At 43.1% G+C, this 20,793-nt stretch overlaps 1 protein-coding gene across 2 annotated transcripts in view; it reads right to left on the reverse strand.

Moving 5' to 3' along the window:
- The window catches only part of LOC124177838 (neuroligin-4, Y-linked), a 219,233-nt gene that overhangs the window by 195,974 nt on the left and 2,466 nt on the right, over nucleotides 1–20,793 (reverse strand). Inside the window, exon 2 of one of the 2 annotated variants that reach the window (XM_046560703.1) lies at nucleotides 13,067–14,212. In XM_046560703.1, coding sequence (XP_046416659.1) covers nucleotides 13,067–13,475 — 409 coding nt within the window. In that variant the 5' untranslated portion in view covers nucleotides 13,476–14,212. Of the gene's footprint in view, nucleotides 1–13,066; nucleotides 15,375–20,793 lie in introns of those variants that run through there. The other variant, XM_046560701.1, reaches the window with a different exon arrangement.

Consider the following 20,793-nt stretch of genomic DNA (forward strand, 5'->3'; position numbering starts at 1 on the left):
TCCGGTTTGCCGGCCCGCGCATTGTCGCTCTAAAGGGACCCGAAACGCCCCGAGCCATTCTGGCGGTACGTGTGGCCCGACGGAATGCGTAATTCGTCATCTGGCAACCGTAGTTTGCGTTTTACTGGCTAGAAGCACCGGCCGTGGTCCTCCCCCCACCACCCCCTTAACGGCAGAGTTTGAGACTTCGAAAACGGGCTTCAGACCCGACAGCCACGCCTCGCACTCCACAGACCGAACGGAACTCCAAGTATCGCGGTGCCGAGGAAATCCACCAGCTGTAACACACCCTGAGTTCATCGCACGTGAGGCTTCACGCGCTCACGTTTCCCAGGACAAGGTCAAGCGCCACTCACGACGAAGGTACTCGAGGTGTACTTCGGTGATTGTCCTCAATCTGCGATACACTTGGTACATCGGTGAACACCGGACATGTGCTTTTTTTTCACGTGCCAAATCGGTCGTTAAACGGGTGAAAACCACCCTCAGGTTTACTTCCAACAAACAAGGAATACAACTTCTGACGGTGAAAACACCGTGCAATAGGTTTCACCCAATTCAAAAATAATTCCATAATTTTTTCAGATTTTTATCTCAACTCTAACCAGTGCTCCAAAGAAGGTGGAATCCATTAAACCCTTTTAGGGACACATCGGATCTCCCCAACAAATTTAGACGAAATTTGTTACAGGTGAGTATCCTGGGTCACTGATTTCGAATCTGAACTCAAAATTTGATAATTCAAAGTGACAGATTCAATATGGTGGACCAGAACCCCAAAAGTCAGCAACCTAGAAAATCCCCGAGTACCGAATTTTGTCCAAATCAAATGACTTTTCGGATTTCACTCCGTCATACTGCATCCGATTTTCGGGGGGCGAGCCGTTCGAAATTCAAAAATGACCTTTCCAACCTCAGAAGAGTCTCAAAGAAGTGAGAATATGAAAAAAAGGAACTAGGATGGAGTTATCTGGTTACCAAGTGACGGTCCGCGTTAATCGATCGGATGCCTGGAGTATTTCGAGTAAATTTTATACCCGGGTCGTTCGGTTCTCCAATACACATCTTCCACCCCTTAACAATACTCTGAGAAGTCAATGAGTCTCAAAAGAGTGGAGAGAGCTGGGGAGTTTGATAAGTACTCGGTTGTATAAAGTGCCACCCGAAGAGTCGGAGTTGGTTCGTTTTAATTGCCGGATTTTTTATCTACGTAATATCGCACGTTTATCGCTTCGGGATGGGAATGGGGATAGAACGAGGGAAGGAAGGGGGTAAAGTAAGGCGAAGCGAGGTATAAGTAAGAGCTCGGGCGAGTACGAAGGTGTAATTTTTGGTAGTTAAGCATAATTTAAAAAGTTTTTGCCGGATTAAAAGTGGAACTGCAGGACCATAACCAGAGCCGCGTTAGCGTTCTCCTCTTCTTCCAGTTTCCACCGGTCGAGACTTCCCGCAGGCGGTGTAAGGTAAGACCGCATTCATTCCGTTCTTCCTGGGGGTGCGTTTTATTTTTTACGCGACACCTTCCGCCCTCGGAACTCGTAGGAACTCTTCTTACCTTCGGTTTTTTTTTTCATACTTTTTTTCGTCCTCATCTTCTTCGTCTTCTTCTTCCTCTTCTCTTCCACGTTCAACGACTCGCTCGAGACCGTCGACAAAAAGGGATTTAATAACACAGTTGAATATCGTGCTTAAATTACAATACCTGCCCACCGAATCACGGCAGTCGCCAGGATTTCGCAATGAGTTTTCCTTTCCGCAGTAAAAGAAAGCCGTCGAGCCTCTTTCACTTAGCGTTTTCACTCCTTCACCTTATTCTTACCCCTGTGTAAACGCGCCGCCGAGAAAGACTGCCGCCAGTGTTTTCTACACTATCAAATTTCCAGCACTGTCAAGCTCATTTCTTAAACGACTCCGACTCTCGCTCGAGTTTTAAAAGGGGCCTGAATTTTTTCAATTTTTTTATTCATGACTAAAAGACCCTGCCTTCTTATCCATTGTCCTTCTCTATTTCGAACAAGGAAACGCCCACAAGATATTCCTCTCACATCGTCACACGTCTTGTACCTTTGATCGCTTGAATCGAATCGAGGACAAGGAGATGCACTTAGATCAATGTCCGTACGTTGAGAATAAGCTTGCACGGAATGGATTTTCATCTGCTGCGTTTTAATGAAACGAACACTCCGTTAAAAATGCAAGATTTCTTATTTCTGCAGGACAGTATCGCAACCCATCAAGGTTCGTCATGACGTTGTAATGAATCGCTCAACGTCGTCTTTAGTATTGCCAACACAGGTCATTGTTTCCGACCAAGAAAAGGATGACGCGTAGTCGATATAAACGGTACAATGCTTAGTTCGTAAAAAGTATCGCAGTCTGAGTGATTGACCCTGAGAACGCCTTTTTCTACCAAATTTCACCATTCCTGGCACTTTTCAAGTGGTACACAGGAGCTCTTCCTCGTTACAAGAAAATGATTTGGCAAATGCCTTTGAGATGGTTCCAATGAGTTCGGAATAGCGAGGATTGCAGAAGAGTGATTAGTGGAAACCCTTTGCGTGGTCCTTCCTCGGAGGTTTTCCAATACATCGAATAGCTAAATTATCTGATCATCTTGAATCAGATATCGGTTGTCGAGAGATTCCGACGGGGACGAGGATCGGCGGAGAATTGAGAATATCGGGATTCTCCGAGTGGAGGAGTGGAGGAGTGAAGGGTGAGTGATTGATACTTGGTCCGAAGAGTTCGCGTGGTGGAGAAACTCGAGTAGCGCTTTCGCCGCTTTCTCTCTGGCGTCTCGAGGAAAGGATACGACCTGGAGAATTAGAGAGCGTTACCAATCTTGACCACGATAGAGTGGACCCAATATCTCGGCGCCGTTGAACCCGTCGGCAAGTTATTATCCATCTCCCGATAAGCAAGGAAGAGAGAGAAAGAGAGAGAGAGAGAGAGAGGGGGAGAATTTCGGGTTCAATTTCACCCCCAAAAATGCCCAAGAATATGGCGAATTTATCTCCGACTAGGGAAGCGACGGTAAGGATCATACCGGACCCTGAAATTGGAATTTCTGATCGCCGCTCGTGCGATCTTTCGGGTCTGATAAAGAAGGCGAGTTTATTACCCGGGAGACTCGGGTCTAGGGTGAAACGATCGAGAATTCGCCTTTACCCGTAGTCTAATTAATGATAATTACACTAGAGCCTCGGATCTCAAGTGTAAAGATTAACGGAGCCGGAGATGAAAGGGCGGGGAGGGGGAGGAGGCGGATTGAGTGCCGCGAGGGTTGGAGGCCTTTGTTTCGCCCTCTCTTCAAAAGAATCGGTAAGTGCCTCAGCCAGCGTCCAAAGACGTTACGAGGGACTCCCGTCTCCCGACTCGTCTCCAATTAAGGAGGTCAGCATCCACGTCCCACCCAACTTACCTCGGCGTCTGGTCACCCGTAACTTGACCTCCAGCCGACGGCCCTTCGCCCTAAGCCGACGGTCGGTGGCTTGCCGACGCTTCTGAGATCACTTGCGCCTTTCAGTGTAATCACGGAACTCCCGTGTCCTTGTAATTATCACCTGCACAGATTCGATTACAACCCCGCGCTGCACTGGCTCGAGTAGCTTCGAATAGTCGAGACTTCTCGCGTAACTCGGATTTCGTATCTTTTTTTTTTATTCTATACCGTAAAACATCGTGGCGTTAAAGTTGTTACAAATTGGCGGTTGTCGACTGCTGCTGAACAATTTTTACGTAGCGTTGGACTTGCATCGAATGTAGCTAGATTGACACCAAATCATAGTCGATGGAACTTCACGCCACATTTTTCTCGTAATTTGAAGGCCTTTTCAAATCCTATATAAACGTAATTTTTTCCCGTGAGGTTCGGGACTCTGAATGGTCAGGCAAACGCTTAGGTCAAGTCGCATCGAATTGAATGTTCGAAACTTTGGACGTTGAAACTCCGCACGATCTGAAGGGTCAAAATCTCAAACGGTCGGATCAACCACCGGGTCAATTTTGACGGCAAAAATTTCAAACAGCGAAGAGATTGCGAATAATAAAAAAGTGTCTATACTCTCAAATCACTGAAGGGATAAATTTCCAAACGATGAAATGAATTTCGATGATACGAAGTTTCGACAACTTTGATGTTTTGAGTACATATTCGCAAAATGATGATCAGAATTTCGCCATCCCTGACCTTTAACCCGCAACAATTTCTACACCTACGTCCAGTGCCACTTGGCTTCGATAACAATCCGGAGGAGTGTAATGAATGTGGGTTGGCACTAGAGAGGCAGAGGATTGCTGCAGGGTTTGGGCACGGATTGTGGAATCGTAAAAACGGTAGGTAGGACAATTCGGAGATAAAACGAGGCTGAGCTTCTAGGAAATCCCGTTAATGTTGCTACGTGCCAAACATTTTGCGGTTACCCAAAATTCACAGACGTGATATTCAGCCGTTCCTCTCCTTCTTCTGCTTTGTTTCCCTCACCGCAAGAATTTCCGTATTTGTACGACTCGACCTCTTTTTTTTCTATGTGTAAAACACACGTACTGCGTACGCAAAACATACACGGCGTGCGGATGAAAAAAAAAACATTTAATTTGTATCAAGTTCTTCTCTGGAACTGCAAATCCGCACGGTTAAAAGAGACAAAAAAAAAACAACCATCCACTTTTGAAGGCCGTACCCGTTTCGCAAAATTAGATCCTACAAGCTGTATACCCTAAACGTACGATGAACAAATTTTCACGGTCGTAAGTAAATTGCCTCTCGGTAATACAAAGTGAGCATAAGATTAAGCTCGTTTTTGCATTAATAAATTCCTTGTTTTTTCCCCCCTTCGTCTAGATAAAATGAAAATTTTTTTAATGGAATGTAGAAGCGAATGAAGTTTTTTTTTTTTTTTCAACTTCTACAACTCGACAGATAAATTCTCTCGCGATACAGTTCTCTGTTACGCTTAGCGACGGAAATTTTTGTATTGTTTTGACTGAATCCGTATATTGCCGAAACTTCATCGAGAGCTAGCGTTTGATGATGAAAGAAAAAAAAAAAAAACAAAATTTGTTTCTTACGAAAAGTACCGAAGCAGCGAGAAAATAATTCCCCGACAGCAAAAAAGCTCGCAATGCGTCATATGAGAGGGGGAGGGAGTTTCTCGCTTGATTAAAACAGTAATTTCTCCAGCGTTCGATATTCAACAGTCAATCACACGCGTGATTACCATTCCGAAATACCGAAGGGGAGGGCTTGGCGCGTAACAGATGTCGGACTTCTGTTCATAGTTGGCGAAAGCAAGAGCAGACGCACAAAAAAAGCTCTCGTAATGCGTGACAATCGGAGGGTTGGAACTTGCAGATTTGCCGAACGCGCCAGACACGCCTCGGTCCCTCGTTTATTATAGTTCGGCGAAAAAGTTCAGTCCGCAGTTTTGATATTTGCGTGAGAACCCGCCTCGATGGTATAAAAGTTGCGAGTATTGATTGTCATCGTCCGATATCCGGAGAGTCGAATTACCATTCGTTATTTATTAGAACGAAATATCTGGATAAGCATATATTTTAATAGTTTTACCAACTGTGGTTCGACGAATAAGGAATACTTCAGAGGAACGAGGTAACAAGAAAAAAAAGGAGAAGGAAGGGTTGGATAAAAAAAAAAATAAAAAAATTAAAATCAACTCAGATGTCAAATTAACGATTAAATAATATGAAACTTACAGAATTGTTCGAGCTGAAATTTCTGACGCTTTTTTCTCAATGCCTGAAAATCTATCCTTCCAATAAAATCCGACATGATTTACATCAGCCGCAAGCTCTTTAACTTTTTACACCATTAATATTCCAGATGTACCGAAGCTTTCGTACTTATTACACAACTGATAAATCACGATAATCGCAGGGATCGACAACGCGCGTAGATTTTAACTTTGACCATAAAATAGTATAAATTCAAATCTGAATCTGGATCTGAGTCTTGTGTTAAAAAGTTTTCTTTCTACCCTGCGGCGAACCAACGGCGACGATTGATGGGGTTGACGAAAAAAACCGTGAGAATGAAATGGGCGCGGTTTAAGATGATATCGCGAGTCTTTGAGGATATCGAGCTTGCGGGCTTTACGCGATACCCAAACCGCGATCACCGGAAGACTCGAACCATGTTTTTCCATAATTGTGAAACAATCTTTAGCCGGCGATCGGCGGATTTGTACATATATACATGTATACATAAATATACACACACACATGTACAGGGTGATAAAATGAAACGGAACCTGAGCAGCGGCCGTTTCAAGTGCCAGCGGACGACTGCACGCAACTCGGAGCAGCTCTGTAATCATTAGACGGGATCGAGGCGAAGTTTCGTTTTCACCCCCCGCCCCCTCCGTGTTCCTTGGCTTCCCTTTCTTTCCCAAGTCCAATATACGTGTATACATATAACGTACATACGAATATGCATGAATTTTTTTCTCTTCTTTCCTTCCTCACTAAAAACCTCATTGTCCCCGGTTGATATTTCAAAGAACTTCCGTCCCTACCCGTCCCCAGTTTTATCGTGTTCCCCGATCGTTATAATAATACCTGCGGCTTCGATCCCCGGTTTTTCCTACCCTCGATCCTCTTATTTCCCATTTCTTTCCCCGGGAGAAATACGTCGGTGCGTGTAATCGGCGTCAGCTCACCCCCAACCCTCAGGGAAAGTCACCGGGCGCGGTGAAACGGCGTGAAAATTTGCACGCAGAATCCAACCTCGAGTTTCGTACGTGATACGACGAGAGTCTTCTTCGTTTCCCAATTACTTTTTGTTTGTTTTCTCACCTGCCGCGTTATACTCGAATCTATAGAACGAAGTAAGATTGCGGAAAAAAAATGCGTTCTTTTTTCGTTGCAATTTTTCTCACATCGCTTGTGAACGATGAAGAAAAAGAAAAATTTTTATAATGGTTTCACGGCCTCGACCGAATAGCAATTGACTCGTTTTCGTATTAAAAAGTGAACGCCTCGTTTTTCAAAATCTCACGTTTAAGCGTACGTCATTGAGAGCCGTAAAACAGGCCTTTTTCTCCAAACATCATTTCCGAACTTACGAACAACGATAGACGCTTGATTTTTTTTCTCTCTTTCAGTTCGAATCGTCCGCTTATCAGCTTTATCCAAATTAAAAAAAAAAAAAAGTCATTCAGCTTTACCGATCAATAATTTATTAACAATAACGTGCAGCATCGGGCACGATGAAGGTCGTCGAACTTCGGAAACTATGTTTGAAAAAAAGCTTCCTTTACGCCTCTCGAGGTTCCCTAAGCCTCGTAATGCGATTACAGTACAACAATGACGATTCCATTGATTATAACGGGAGAGAGATCGTCAGGGGCTTTAAGCTGTTTCCACGCTTACCGAATATCAATATACAATATCGCGTCTTCGTAGAGAACGGGAGGGAAAATCCCGTCTAGGAGAGATCAAGCGTTGACAAGCAACGTTCCGAAGCAATCAAGAGACAAAGATAACGATAACGGAAGCGAGTAAGTAACTTTGACGCGTGACGCGCGTGAGCTTCTCGGAACGGATGAAGCTCGAATGACGGCCTCGGGAATATTCATGCAGGTTTGAGTGGCGCGTGGCTCGCTCGAGGGTTGAAAAGGGGCTGCGCGACTATCGGTGATAAGTGCCAGCCTAGGAGACATTCGGAGTCGTGATTCGAGAGCTCGGAGGTCGTGGAGAGGCGGCAGCCGACACGGTTATTTCCGAGGACTTAGTTCGGACCGGAAAGCAAATTGTTCGGGTTATAAGGACGGTTCGCACGCCGGTTCGACCGAGCCTTGAGCTTTCGACGAGTATCACGCCCGAGGCGAAGGTATCGTTCAGGTAGATGCGATAAAGGAGCACGATTCCGCTAACGGGAATCAAGGATCTCAACTGGACTTCTCGGATTTAGGAATGGGGAATTCATCCTCTCGCAAGAAAGATATTCCGGATCGATATCTTCGATTTCATATCTTTTGTAATATGTTACGGTAGACTAAAAACTAAGTCACACCATTTTTTTTTTTTTTTTTTTTTTCTTCTCTCATCTGTCGTTAAACATCTGAAAGGGGGTGAAACCACCCTCCGAAATAAGCCGCGTCAATGGGCGATTTGACAGTTTTTTATTTATTTATTTTTTTTCCATTGAGAAAATTACATTGTTCATTTCGTGGAATGGTTGAAAAATAAGAATGGGTGAAAGTGCCGAATCACCCCTTGGCGTGCTTTACTTCGGAGGGTGGTTTCACCCCCACAAAATGTTTAATGGCAGATAAGAAAAAAATAATACGTTTCGCTTAGTTTTTAGGCTCCTCTATTATATTACAAAAGAAATAAAATCGAAAATTTTCTCAGATGCAGAGTTCTTATCAAAATTTTTCTACGTCGTCGATACAACCAAAAGCCGGACGAATCGATTTGGACAAAATTTTGTCCATCGGTTTGATTCGTCGTCCGTCAAACCGTTCGCACGTTGTAAGAAGAATCTTCTCATCAGCCATTTCTGGCGATGCCGAAATGCGAGTATAAAAGTATTCGCTCAAGAAATTCCTATTTTCGCAAACAACGAAAAGGTCTTTCGGGCCACTTGATAATTCGCCTCGTTCCTCCCCCTCCCAACACTAAATTTTCCCGCCAGTGTCACGTGACCTCCTTTCCAAGTCCCGGCGGTCTCTCCTTATTCGATCCTCCAGCGCGAGTCTGCTTCTCGGCCGGGGTTACGTGAATCTTAATTAACGCCGGTGAGGAGCTCGAGGAACGGTGAGCGAGTGCCGAGATATCGAGTAGTAGCGTGGATAAATATCGTGTGCAAATACCGAATGGGGCTGCTGGGTTATACGGTTTTATTAACGAGATGGAAGGGCAAACCCTTAATTTACAGGTGCGCCTCAACGACTCGGTTAGGCGTCAACCCCACGGGGAAAGAAAACGGAGCACGGCTCAGAAATATCGCTCCTGACTCTCGTTTTATACTCGCGAAATCTTTCATTCCTGTTATTTGAATTTTGTTAACGATATCTAGTAATTATTCTCAACGTATCAAATCTCTTCGACGATATTACGCGACGGCGGAAATTTTAATACAACACTCCGACCTGTACTTTTTTGCAATTAATTTAACCTCCAAGAACTTTGCGATGTCGGTTTAACTTCTGTGTTGATTTTCATGTATCGATGTGAATCAATTCGTGGGTTTGAAATTTTGATCCTCAGTTGCGAAATCAGGTGGATATAAGATCTATTCGTCACCTTAAGGATGAAAAATTCTTTCGAGAATTCGCGATACTCTTCGATTCTACACTGAGAAAAATTTCATTTGTTACAGTAACTAGAAAAATTGAGTGAAACAGGTATCGTTAAACAAAAACTGTTTGATTATTGCGCTATCGTCGATACTTTCTTGGTTGTTGCAACGCAAAATCAGTTCCTGAGGTTTACTCTAGTTTTTTAGTCAAACGAGGTTTCAACGTCAATTTATTCTTGCATCAGCGTTAAATTTTCGCAACGGTTGAAAGAAAATATAGTAACAGCGATCGTAACGAGAAAGAATAATAACGGATACTAGACTTTCCGCTAACAACTAGAAAACTAATATTCATTTTCTACCTAGAACAATATTTTCCGATCGTGGTAAAAAATGAAAATAATCAATGACTGATTTTCGGTCGAATAAAAATAGCAAAAAATTGTGAAACGTACGGCGGTAAGGATTTTGATCGGATATTGGGAGATGAATTTCGGGTCTCTAACAATAAGCGATCGATTGTCGGTTTCGAGTGGCGGAGGTGCATCGGACCGTGTCTTGAAACTAATGTCGAACTTTTGAGTGATCTGCCCATCTTCGAAGATCAAAGTCCTCGAGGAATTTCCCGCCGACGTTGTACACCTGACGTGGATACTCGTCGAGCTCCGTGCAGTATATTGGTACACTTTGTAATATAACAGGGCAGGAATCCCGCTGAGGTGGGGTAATTTCGGTGATCAAGGATGCGGGTTTCACGAGCCGGAAGCTGATACACAGCCGCTCCTACACGTGGTTCAGAAATGCGGGCAATATTATCGGGCGTGAAGCAATTATTATCACATTATTAATAATAATCAGGGTACACACACTCCGTTATAATATAACGCGATCCGTCCGTAATTGGATACCTGGTTACGCGTTGCTAAGTTATAAACGATTCGGCCGAGATATTGCCGGTGAAAATTTTAGCGAGAAAAATACCGCCGTATAATATCTGCGTATATTATCGTGTGTAATTAATTAAAACACCGTCGTGAGTAAATTGCTTCGATATTACATACATCGGTAATTTATAACGGGACGAGGACGGATTTCGAAAAAGTCATCACCTGCAAGCTTTTTCATTATTCTCTGTGAAAAGTAATTTCGATTTGAAGATACCGAACGAACCGAAAAAAATAAAACATAAAAAATAATCGATAGTCAAATGACGATTCACAGTTAGCGTAAAAAAATAAACAATAAAAAATAATTCGACGCCGAAGGAGAGCGATGATTCTTATCATGCGACTCGTCGAGTCACGTATGACGAAGAATGTAAGTTCTACTTCCGGGTTGCAACGAGGCTGGCTGGGCGTGGATTAGACCGTTCAAGGAGGGTAAATGCATTCCCCGGGCTCGCGTTACGGAATTTATGGGAGAGCGGACACCTGGCTATAAAATAACACTTCCTATTCAAATCGGCAAATTAACGGTCTCTCCCTGACATATAGATATTCTTTGTTCACCGACGTTCCTCCACTCGCCGCGAAACGAATTATGGCCCCTCGCCGAAAGGACACGCCGAGAAATTATCGTCTCGAAATTAGGCTATTCTATTTTTTACCTCATTGCTTGTTTGTTTGTTTTTTCTCGATAATTTTTCAATACGTACCATCACCTTATCGTTTTTCATATCACACGTGCGTGAAACGTGTTCGATTAGCAAAGTCATAAAATCAAGGTTTAAAGTGTAAAAGTGAAATCAATCAAAATTCATTTTCCATAAATAAAGAAATCCATCGTTGATAGAAAAGAGAAATCAAAGGTAACTTGCAATTTTCTTTTCTTTTCTTTTTTTTTTCTTTCTGTTCACCTTCTTCAACGCACAAAGAGTCGCGAAATACGAAACAACATCTTGCTAAAATTAGGACGAGATTAACCTGCATCATCAGCATCGGCGGTGAGGTATAAAAAATTGTATGAAAATTCGCGGATGATTCAACTTTGGCTTATTTTTATCCCAGGGACTCCGTAACAGGGTAAAAAATTCTCGTAGAGCTGTTTCAAGGAGCCGCGGGGAAAGAATGAGAAGCGGAAGAAAAATCGCGGAGTGGTGGTAAGAAACGGAGAAGAAAAAAAATAAAAAAACGAAATAAAAAAGAAGGAAAGCAAGAATGAAAGGAAAGCAAAAAGAGGAAGGGTGAAGAGGAAAAAGGAAAGGATACGACACAAGGTACGAGGTATAGTCGAGACACTCTTCTTCAGCCTTCCGGAGATCCTGTCTGTAACCCCATTACAGGCTCACTTCAACCTTGATCATTTTTTTTTTATTCCAAAAGCTACGTCGGTATATATTGTACGTCAATCAATTCCACTCAGAGTCACTCGATTCTTATCCCCGATACAACGTGGCATAGAAAATAACACAAGATACTCGATCAGTGTACGGATTCTTTTTAATTTTTAAACGATCCAAGTATAAACGTGTAGGTACTTCGGAATACGGAGAAATCAAACCACGAGTATTTTCACCTTTTTAACGATACTTCCGAAGCCTACAGTCGACACGTAATATTTTATTGTTTGATTTTTTTCCACCTCAAGTTCGAAAAATGCAACCTCAAACCCTTGGTCTAAATTTGGCAATCGCTACGATCAATCTTCTCGGTAAATTCTAAACTTTTTTCCATTTTACATAAATTTTACCGTTTGAAAGGTTGGAGCACAAACAGAATCTTCCTTTGTGGGTTAAGGGGTTACGTATACCTGAGCGGATGAAAAAAAAAATGATTTTTCAAAAAGTTTCTCATTCGCACGGTGCGTAATATCCTTCCAGTGTCTATCCTGAAAATTTTATAAAGAAATTCGCAGTAATGCTAAAGTTATAGCATTCTGTAATCGACTGGTCGAGCGGCGAAAAGGGCATTAAAAAAGGAAGAACGAGGTTGACGCGGCAAAGAAAAAAAAAAGATCTAATGGAAGATCCGTCATATGGCCCAGGAATCGTCGATTTAGTGTAACTTTGAAATAAACTAGTTATTTCATACTAAAAATTTTAAGCGCGTCTTTCTCGAAACATTGTTTTTAAAATCGGTACCGGAAATATCTCCGCGATTAGCGGACTGATCGGGATGTAGTTTTGTACAGTGATGTTTCACGCAATAATTTAGTACTTGTCGAACCGTTTTTCCGATAGCTGTCATAGTTTTTTTTTTTTTTGTTTTTTTCATTGTAAGTACAAGTACTGAACAATTTTGAATAAAAAAAAAATCGCTTGTTTAATTCCAGAGACTGCCGTGACGCGAAAAAATTTAATTTTCAAATTTATACAAGTACAAGTTTCATCTATCCAGTGCAAGAATTTTTCATTTGTTCTTCAGATAAAAACAGTGGAGGCCGGTCCGGTACTGCAAAAGCCATCGACAAAAACAAGTCCCAAGAAAACGACTGTAAATTTTTCACCGTTTGTAATTTTCCAATCAAATTTTCACACAATACAGATAAGATGTCATACTTCACAAGATTGTTAAATAAAATTGAGTTTCATACACGGAGAAAATTCTTAAACTTAACCTTAGTCTTAAGCCCTTGAGTGTTCAATGTTATTGGCGATGCGTGAATCGTAAAAATTTGAATCTTCACGGTCTGAATTTGTAAAAGATGTTTAAATAAACGAACACCTGAAGGGCCGATACGTCGAAAAACAATCGATGCTTCTTTGATCTCCCTACAATTTATTTCCATATTCGAAGGTTCTTGGATTGTACGAGAATTTGAAACAATACAAGGAGAGGGGTTTCAAAAACATCCTTGAAAACTCACCTTGAACGGGTGCGTAAACGTTGAGGTAGAGACAGTCCTCGCTCTGGTTTTTCAGATAGGGAAGAAGCCGCCTGAGATATTCGAGCCGACCCCTGGGTATTTTTTCTGATAAAACAGGTAACTTCTGGGGACAAACGGGTCCGAATTTGTCGGCGATCTTAACGCCCTGCCAAAGCGCCCCGCTGACCGGAGGCATGAAGCGGAGGGATCCGATGGGTGGCGAGGCGTAAGGAACACCCCTGAAGACCTCGACGCTTTCGAGGTATCGTTCGAGGTTAACGATGACGCCGGAAAGCTCGCCGTACTTTGTCCTAACGATACGCGAGCTCAACTCGGCGTGACTCGACGTGACGATCATAGCGTAGACAATCCCGAATAGGAAGCTGCATCGGCGGCAGTTCCTCGTCATATTGCCGCGGTTTGACCGTTCCGAAGAAAATCGTCAACGAGAACAACCGGAAGCCGCCACCGGCGACATGCCGCCGGGTGGTCGCAAGCTTGAGCTTGAGCCTTGTGCTTTCAGCTTTTCCCCCCCTTATTCTCAAGCTGGCGTCATCAAGTCAACGATTTGGTAGGCAAATTGCGGGATCCCTGATACCGATTCAGCCTTGAATCCGCGCGTAAGCTCGACGGCCATGAAAAGCCCAGCGTCGCGACGCCGAAGTACGGCTGCTGCATCCCCGCCGCCTTAATCCTCGGTTCGATTCCTCCTCCGCTTCTCAGTTTGCCGATCGACGTTTATCGCCGCCAATTATATTCACCAACAACTTGCCGTTTCAACGAATCCACCACTTCCTCTATCGCAGCGGCAGGCATTTCTTACGAATCGGTCACAGGAACACTATTTCATTTTTTATCACGTGCGTCAGGTTGCGGTAAACGTAAAAAGCCCCTGCCTTCAGGATCTTGAAGAAGAGGCCGACCCTTGGATACCCGCTGTTTGATCTTCTTCTTATTCTTTCACGCTGCATCCTTTTGGAAATGGTTCGACCATCGTTCGATAGAAAATTACTAACCACTTGGCGTTGATCCGATTCGGTTCCGACGGAAGGATTTCGCGCCTTAAACTTCAGAGTTCCGACTTCGTCGCCTTTCTTTTTCTTCTTCTTCTTCTTCTTCTTCTTCTTCGTCTTCTGCTACTGCTTCCTTTTGAATCGCGAAAATAAGCTGCGGGCTTGTTATAACCGCTTGAGACAAGTTCACGCGTGACAAGCCTGACAACACGCTGACAACTTGATTCCGATGTCGCGAAATTCTCGCTCATTCGTTTTCCGCATGCTGCTTTAAATCCGGAACGAGGTGTCAATACGAATCCTTGGTTGACGACCAGCCGTAACTTCGAATCTTCAAAATTTCGGTCAATTCGCAAGACCCAATTTCCGTTGCTCGGAATATACTTAGTCGGTCTTCGTTGAAAATTACACTTCAGGAAGAAAAGTGTGCTTTGTTAAAGAAGGACGATGTAAATTCTTTTATTTAAATAAAAAAGAGGATAGCGTTTAATTCTTCACCTCTTCGCGTTAAAGGCTTGCGTCAACATACGCAAGAGGTAAAAATCACTCGATGCCACACTGCCATGAAAATTATTTCACAAATATATTAAACGCGAGTACAATTATCATTTATATAATCACACTCCGGCGCTTTGTTAATCCTAGACGTATATTTTCATCGTTAGAATCAGTTATTCCATACCGAGAAACGTTTGAAAGACGGTAAATTTTATTCTCTGTTAAAATCGACGTGAAAACTGATTATCCTTGTGTTTGATTATTCTTGTGACGCGTAGCGTTTAGCTTCTGTACCGATATTAGTGCTCGGTGTCTTTTGATTTTTTTCTCACTTGTTCAAAGAAAAAACGAAAATAAAAATAACCAAAGGGAAAGCAGGAAGAAAAGAAAAAACCAGTCACAGTAATCGCACGATCAACGTTATCTTCTTCGCAGCCTCTATTTTTTTCTTTCTTTCTTTTTTTTTATATCTTTTCAATTATCGAATCCGTAGTCACGCACTGTGCGAAGAATTCGACGAAACGCAACGAGCACTGAACAAATTATTACACGCACAAATTATCGACAATCGCATGCGGTACCACGTGCGACGAGTATTATTATCATGGACCACACTCTCGATCGGTTATATATATGTACACATATAACATTCGAAATGGGGAAAACCGATGATTGCATCAAGCGTTGTACAGCGATTGAAAGCGATCGTCGAATGATCGTGTGAAGAGAAATGTCGTGAAGTGAAAAGCGACGAAAGCTCGAACGAAGAAACGATTCGCGAATAATAAAGAGAACGATAGAATTGCGAGAGAGAAGATGAAGAAAAAGAGAGCCAAAAAAGAAAAAAAAAGAAATAAAAAACAACAAAACAACAACAACAACAACAACAACAGTTTCCTTCACCGTACGTTTCGTGCAATGTGTATGAAACGCGAACGAACGCGACTGTTCGTCGTGCTCGGAGGAAGAGAGAGTTCGTTGGTAAAACTCGCGGGGGAGAAATCGCGATTGAAACTCGACGGGCACGAGATTACAGCCCTGGACCGCTCGCTCCGGGTTCGACGTTGCTGTTCGTTCGACCCCCGACAAACTGGCGTCAGGCGAAAGCTTTCCTGTCAGCTGCGCCGGCGCCGCGCAAGCCTTGCTGAAGGGTGGAAGTTTCGTACGGTCGATACGTCAGGGGCAGAGGGTGAGATGAGGGGGCTAAAATTACAGGGTAGAAACTTGGTTCGAGTCTGGGATTGGAAATGCGAAACGTAGATGCCGATTTTTGAACCCTCCGGCTCCTCCTTTCCATCCCCCCGCCCCCGCCTCGTGCATTCGTTTTTGCGTCATTATCACTTTTCTACTTCGTTGTTTTTTTTTTTTTTTTTTTTTTTTTTTCGGACTGATTGCACGACGCTTCCATGGTATCGGCTATTAGCGTATCACCGATTTTCAGTTTCGTTTCGATGCCTCGTTTTTTGTGGTGTTTTTTTTTTTTTGTTTCGGTAAAAAAAAAAGATTGGACGAAGAATAAAAACAAAAATTGACAAATTTGACCACGATCAAGAGCAAACGTGTTGCAATATTAACGGTGAATGGTTACTCACCCAATTTCGAATACGATTCCCAACGAAGAGCAGACCTTACTCGATGAAACAATGATTGAAGAAAAATGTCGAAAAATTTACAGCGTCAAATTTCAATCCATATTTACCTCACCCTGCAGTTCCGCGGATAAGCGACAAGCAAATACAATGTCGAACGAATGTATTCGAACGTGTCGAAAGAGAAGGGAAACACGAGCAAAGGTTTCCACGATAGGAATGGAAGGGTGGAGGATCGTCGGGAAATACGAAAAGCTGTAAAGTGCGTGTGTGGTATGTGTATATATCTATAAGAAGTCGTAAACCAGGAAGGATCCGCAGGATTCGCGGATAGGTACCCGCCTACTGTTTTACTTTTTTCGCTTTCCACGGTGTTTCATTTTTTTTTCCTCCTCTTTCCTCACGTTTCTTTTCCTTCTCTCTTATATCCTCGGGAAATATTTCATCCCCGAGTCGTAGTTCTCAGCATGGTGTAAGGTATAGTGCACGGGGCGGAGGGGGTAGGGGTAGGGTAAAATTTTGCAGGGGGGATGCGTGTGTGTGTGCGTTTGCGGGGGTCATGGGTGGTATAGTTATAATAATACACGTGTAGAAGCGCGTGCATAAACAACGTTGACATTCTCTTGACGAAGAAGGATACCCACCCTACTTCATCCCTCCCTCCATACCCCACGGGCGTGATTTACGACGGGCAATACAAGAGAATGATTCCACCTCGGAATATTCCGTCAGGTGCAAAAGTAGGCGAACGTATACATACGTATGTATATACGTGTGTACGTGTATCCACATAATACGATACGTGCCTAGAGACGTATGGCTGGTGTATCGATGTAGCCAAATGCACTGTCTGGGGGTTGAATTTTTTCATAACAAGGTGGAAATTACAGGGAATTGCAGAAGAACTTGCGAGACTCGGATCGCCTTATAGCCAGATTCCACTTAACCCGTTATCGTCCCTAACGTCACTTGACGTTTCTTCTTGACTCGTGCGGTTTGCTTTTTTTTTCCTCTATCTTTCCCCCTCTCCATGCCACCCTTCGCTGCCAACCCGCAACTCAGACGCCAGACGCCGTTAAATATTTACCTCCATTTTCTCCGAAAACCCCGTAACGTTACCCTCGGCTGCTTGTAATGTCTATGCCTGCGTGTGCGTGTGCGTAAGTGTATACCACGTGTGGGTGTTTGTGCGCAGGCATAGATTTCATTCGTCACGATGTTCCGCAAGGTCACGGTTAAACATGGATGACTCATTTCTAGAAGTCAAGACCCACGACAGCGTCTTGAATCAAAAGCTCCGTAAAAGCACGGTGACGGGAAGAAGAACGGTCTTCAAACCGATGCAAATACCAAAAATGTTTGATTGCGAAATCACTGAAATGTTCGTTTTCTTTCTTCTCTGAATCACTTCGTACTCGCACATTTTTTTAAAATATCCACAAAGTTCTTTCGTAAGGCGTGTGTTGAAGACTTTTTGGAATCCGAGATTTTTTGATTTATTCAATTCGCTTCTGAAAATGTTGCGACAGGTGCGTAAGAGGCGGAATTTTCGAAAATTCTCTCACGGCATACCTTACGCGGATTTTACACGTCTTTTGCTTTTACCCGCCTCTTCGACTGTCGGCTGAAAATTTCTGAAAGACGTTTTATAAAGTATCGCATATCCTGCGACTCTTTATCCTCGATTCGTCCGAATTAAAAGCTTGTCGATTTTCCTCGAAATACGTGAAATTCTTGTGAAAAACTTATCGAACACCGGTCGAATGGTTTGAACAGAACCGCGTTGCCTCAGAAGTTTCAGACGGGTCTACCACAGCTTTTGCGAGCTTTTCAGGTAAGAAAATCTGATAAGCCGGTACCTGTAATTCTCACACGCCACCGCGCAAACTTTTAGCGTGACTTTTTTTGTCGCGCTGCACGCATCGCGAAACACGGTCAGATACGTGCCTCGCTGTTTCCTTGCGCGATAATTATTCATTTTGTCGCCTCGTTGTAAGTACACATTGGCATTCGGGTCATTGAACGAATTGTACGCGCCAAGTAAATCGGCGAACGGTTTTATCTCGTCGAGAGGCTGATATCCGTTTCCGAAATGTCCAGCAGGCGGATAAACGCGTTTACCGAGCCGATCGAAGAAGCTCAAATCGTCTCGCTGACATCGGCGTAAACAACCGCCAATCCGTCTCTTCGATCGAGCTTTTTAACGGCAAGTAGAAAGAGGGCGAAAATCGGAGGGTGAATTTGTAGGGGGTTCGAGAAAGTACCTCGCGTTCGCGATACAAGTCGGGATGGTAAAAGTTAATTGTGAATGAAGAATGGGGGCGCGATACCGTCACGAACAAAGGATTTCATTGTCGCACAAACGACCGGGCATAAAACTAAATTTTGGCTCAACACGATCGCGCTTATCCGCCCTCGGATTCACGTTTCGCACCCTCGAATCGTGTCAGCTGCACTCCCTTTAACCAACTCCCGTTTATTCCCATATTTCGCAAATACCAAAGCTTGCAGGTATTCGAGTTCGCGAATTACACCCAAGGGCATCACAATTTTTTTTCACACATTTTTTTGGAGAGTTAATTTCAGTCCCGTTATTCGCCTCTGCGACATTTTCTGCAAGATGTGCAGCAATTTTTGTCGAATTGTGTCGATTGCATTTTTTGAAAATTGATACACGAGGAAGAACGTAAAGTTCGAACACGACGTTTCGTTCCCCGTTAGTGATCGAGATTTTTAATCAACAAGAAACTTGACGTTCTTCGGAAAATAAAGCTGCACCGAGAAAAAACGGATCGATCCAACTCTCGGCAAATTACGATTGTCAAAGGGTGAGAAGAGCGATACTCGCTGCAGAAGAGGCATCGGGGAATACCTGCCATGTGCTCATCTGACAAAAGAATTTTCGTTCAAAAATACGACGCCAAAGGAGGATCTTCGGAGCCAAGCCGGGTTGATCCGATATTCCTCACTGCTTTCATGCTTTCGCTTGTGTATATCCAGTGCTGCTAAACCATGACGGTTTCACAAATCCTGATCCCAACGTGCCGATACTGATCCTGTAGAAGACCGGCAAACTGACGTCGTACGGTAACCGTGTTATAAGATACGCTTATGGAAGAAATTCTTTTCACAGATCGAATCAATTTTCTGTACCACACTTTGTAACTTTCACGTCTTCTCACTGCAGGAACAGATTATTCTTCTATGTAATCATAAATTCGCAGATAATAAAAACAGAAAAAAAGAAAAATTGAGAAAAAAAGCCTTTCCATTATTCCACGATTTTGAAATTTCAACGAAGATAGCTGATTCGTATATTTCGAGTCACCGCAATATCGTATTTTCACGTTCAATACAATTGCAAAATTTCGGTAAAATTAAGTTTTAGAAAATCTGATCGCAACTTTCGAAATACAGGCTCGAAAATACTCCAATATATCGAAAAACAGGCTGTAGAAATGAAACAGCACGTACATGATTTTTTAACGCTTTTGCTAGTAGAAATAGCAAGGAAAATTCTGGATACAGATTCGGTTATCGACACTTACAAGCCAAGACGCAAACCCTTTTCTAGAATTTCGAGTGCGGAGGGGATATCCACTCTTCTTGCTATTCCACTTTTACTATAATTGACTTGTTCTGATCGTGTGATTGGAAAAAGTGAATAGAAAATGATATCCCAAACAATGTTAACAGTCCTCGATGTTCACTCCAACAGTATTTTCAAATATCATGGAACAAGCTTGTTGCGTTGCGATAATACGTACAGGTTAACAAGTGGAACGACTCGCACGCGTACATTGCAGAAACTCTGGATTTTATCTGCGCCGTTTAAGCAGCCTCGTATCACATCCACCCACACACACCTTCGCACACCTTTCAGACGGGTGAACTCTGGGAAGGAGAAGAAACGGGCAGGCGACGAAACGATCCGGCTGTAAGGCAATGACGGGGTGAGAGGGAGCGCTTTTGTTGAGGGTAGTATAGTAATTATGATTTATACGACATATGCCGAGGGGGTGAGTATAACGGGTTCAAATCTGTGAAATAAATACATCATCGTTAGGCGCCGTTTCTGCGCCTGCACCCGTCACCCTTAATTTTTTCCTGCCACCCGAGGGGTTACCTTTTAACGAATCGACGTTATTACTTGCGATGTGAAAAGTGAAAGAAACAAACGGAGAAAGCGATGAAATTATTATTTTCATCTTTCTTTTTTCTCTTCGCGACACATTATCGGGATAAATCGATCAAGCCTTTCAATTTCAGAAATAATATGCGAGGTTTTCAACACCGCAAAACTATAGGATGATAGTGCAAATCGATGCCTGATTCTATGCGTCAAAATTTATGCAATTTGGCAATTAGCAGTTAACCGGATTCGCGTTAGAGTCGCCCGAAGTTATTCCAATTTCACTGAGTTCGTTTCAAATTATGAAACTTTACGTCGAGTCAATTTGAGTTAAGGAAATCCGCGTGAAGATGTCTACAGAATTTCATCGAGTCAATCGATATCGATCGGCAAAAAGTCATCTGATGATAATTGAAAATATTCAAAGTCTCTTGTTCAGTTACCACGAATTAGTTGAAATAAGTTCGAAACGAATTGAATTCGTTGATTCTAACC

Source organism: Neodiprion fabricii, chromosome 3, assembly GCF_021155785.1.
Source record: "Neodiprion fabricii isolate iyNeoFabr1 chromosome 3, iyNeoFabr1.1, whole genome shotgun sequence".
Taxonomy (NCBI): domain Eukaryota; kingdom Metazoa; phylum Arthropoda; class Insecta; order Hymenoptera; family Diprionidae; genus Neodiprion; species Neodiprion fabricii.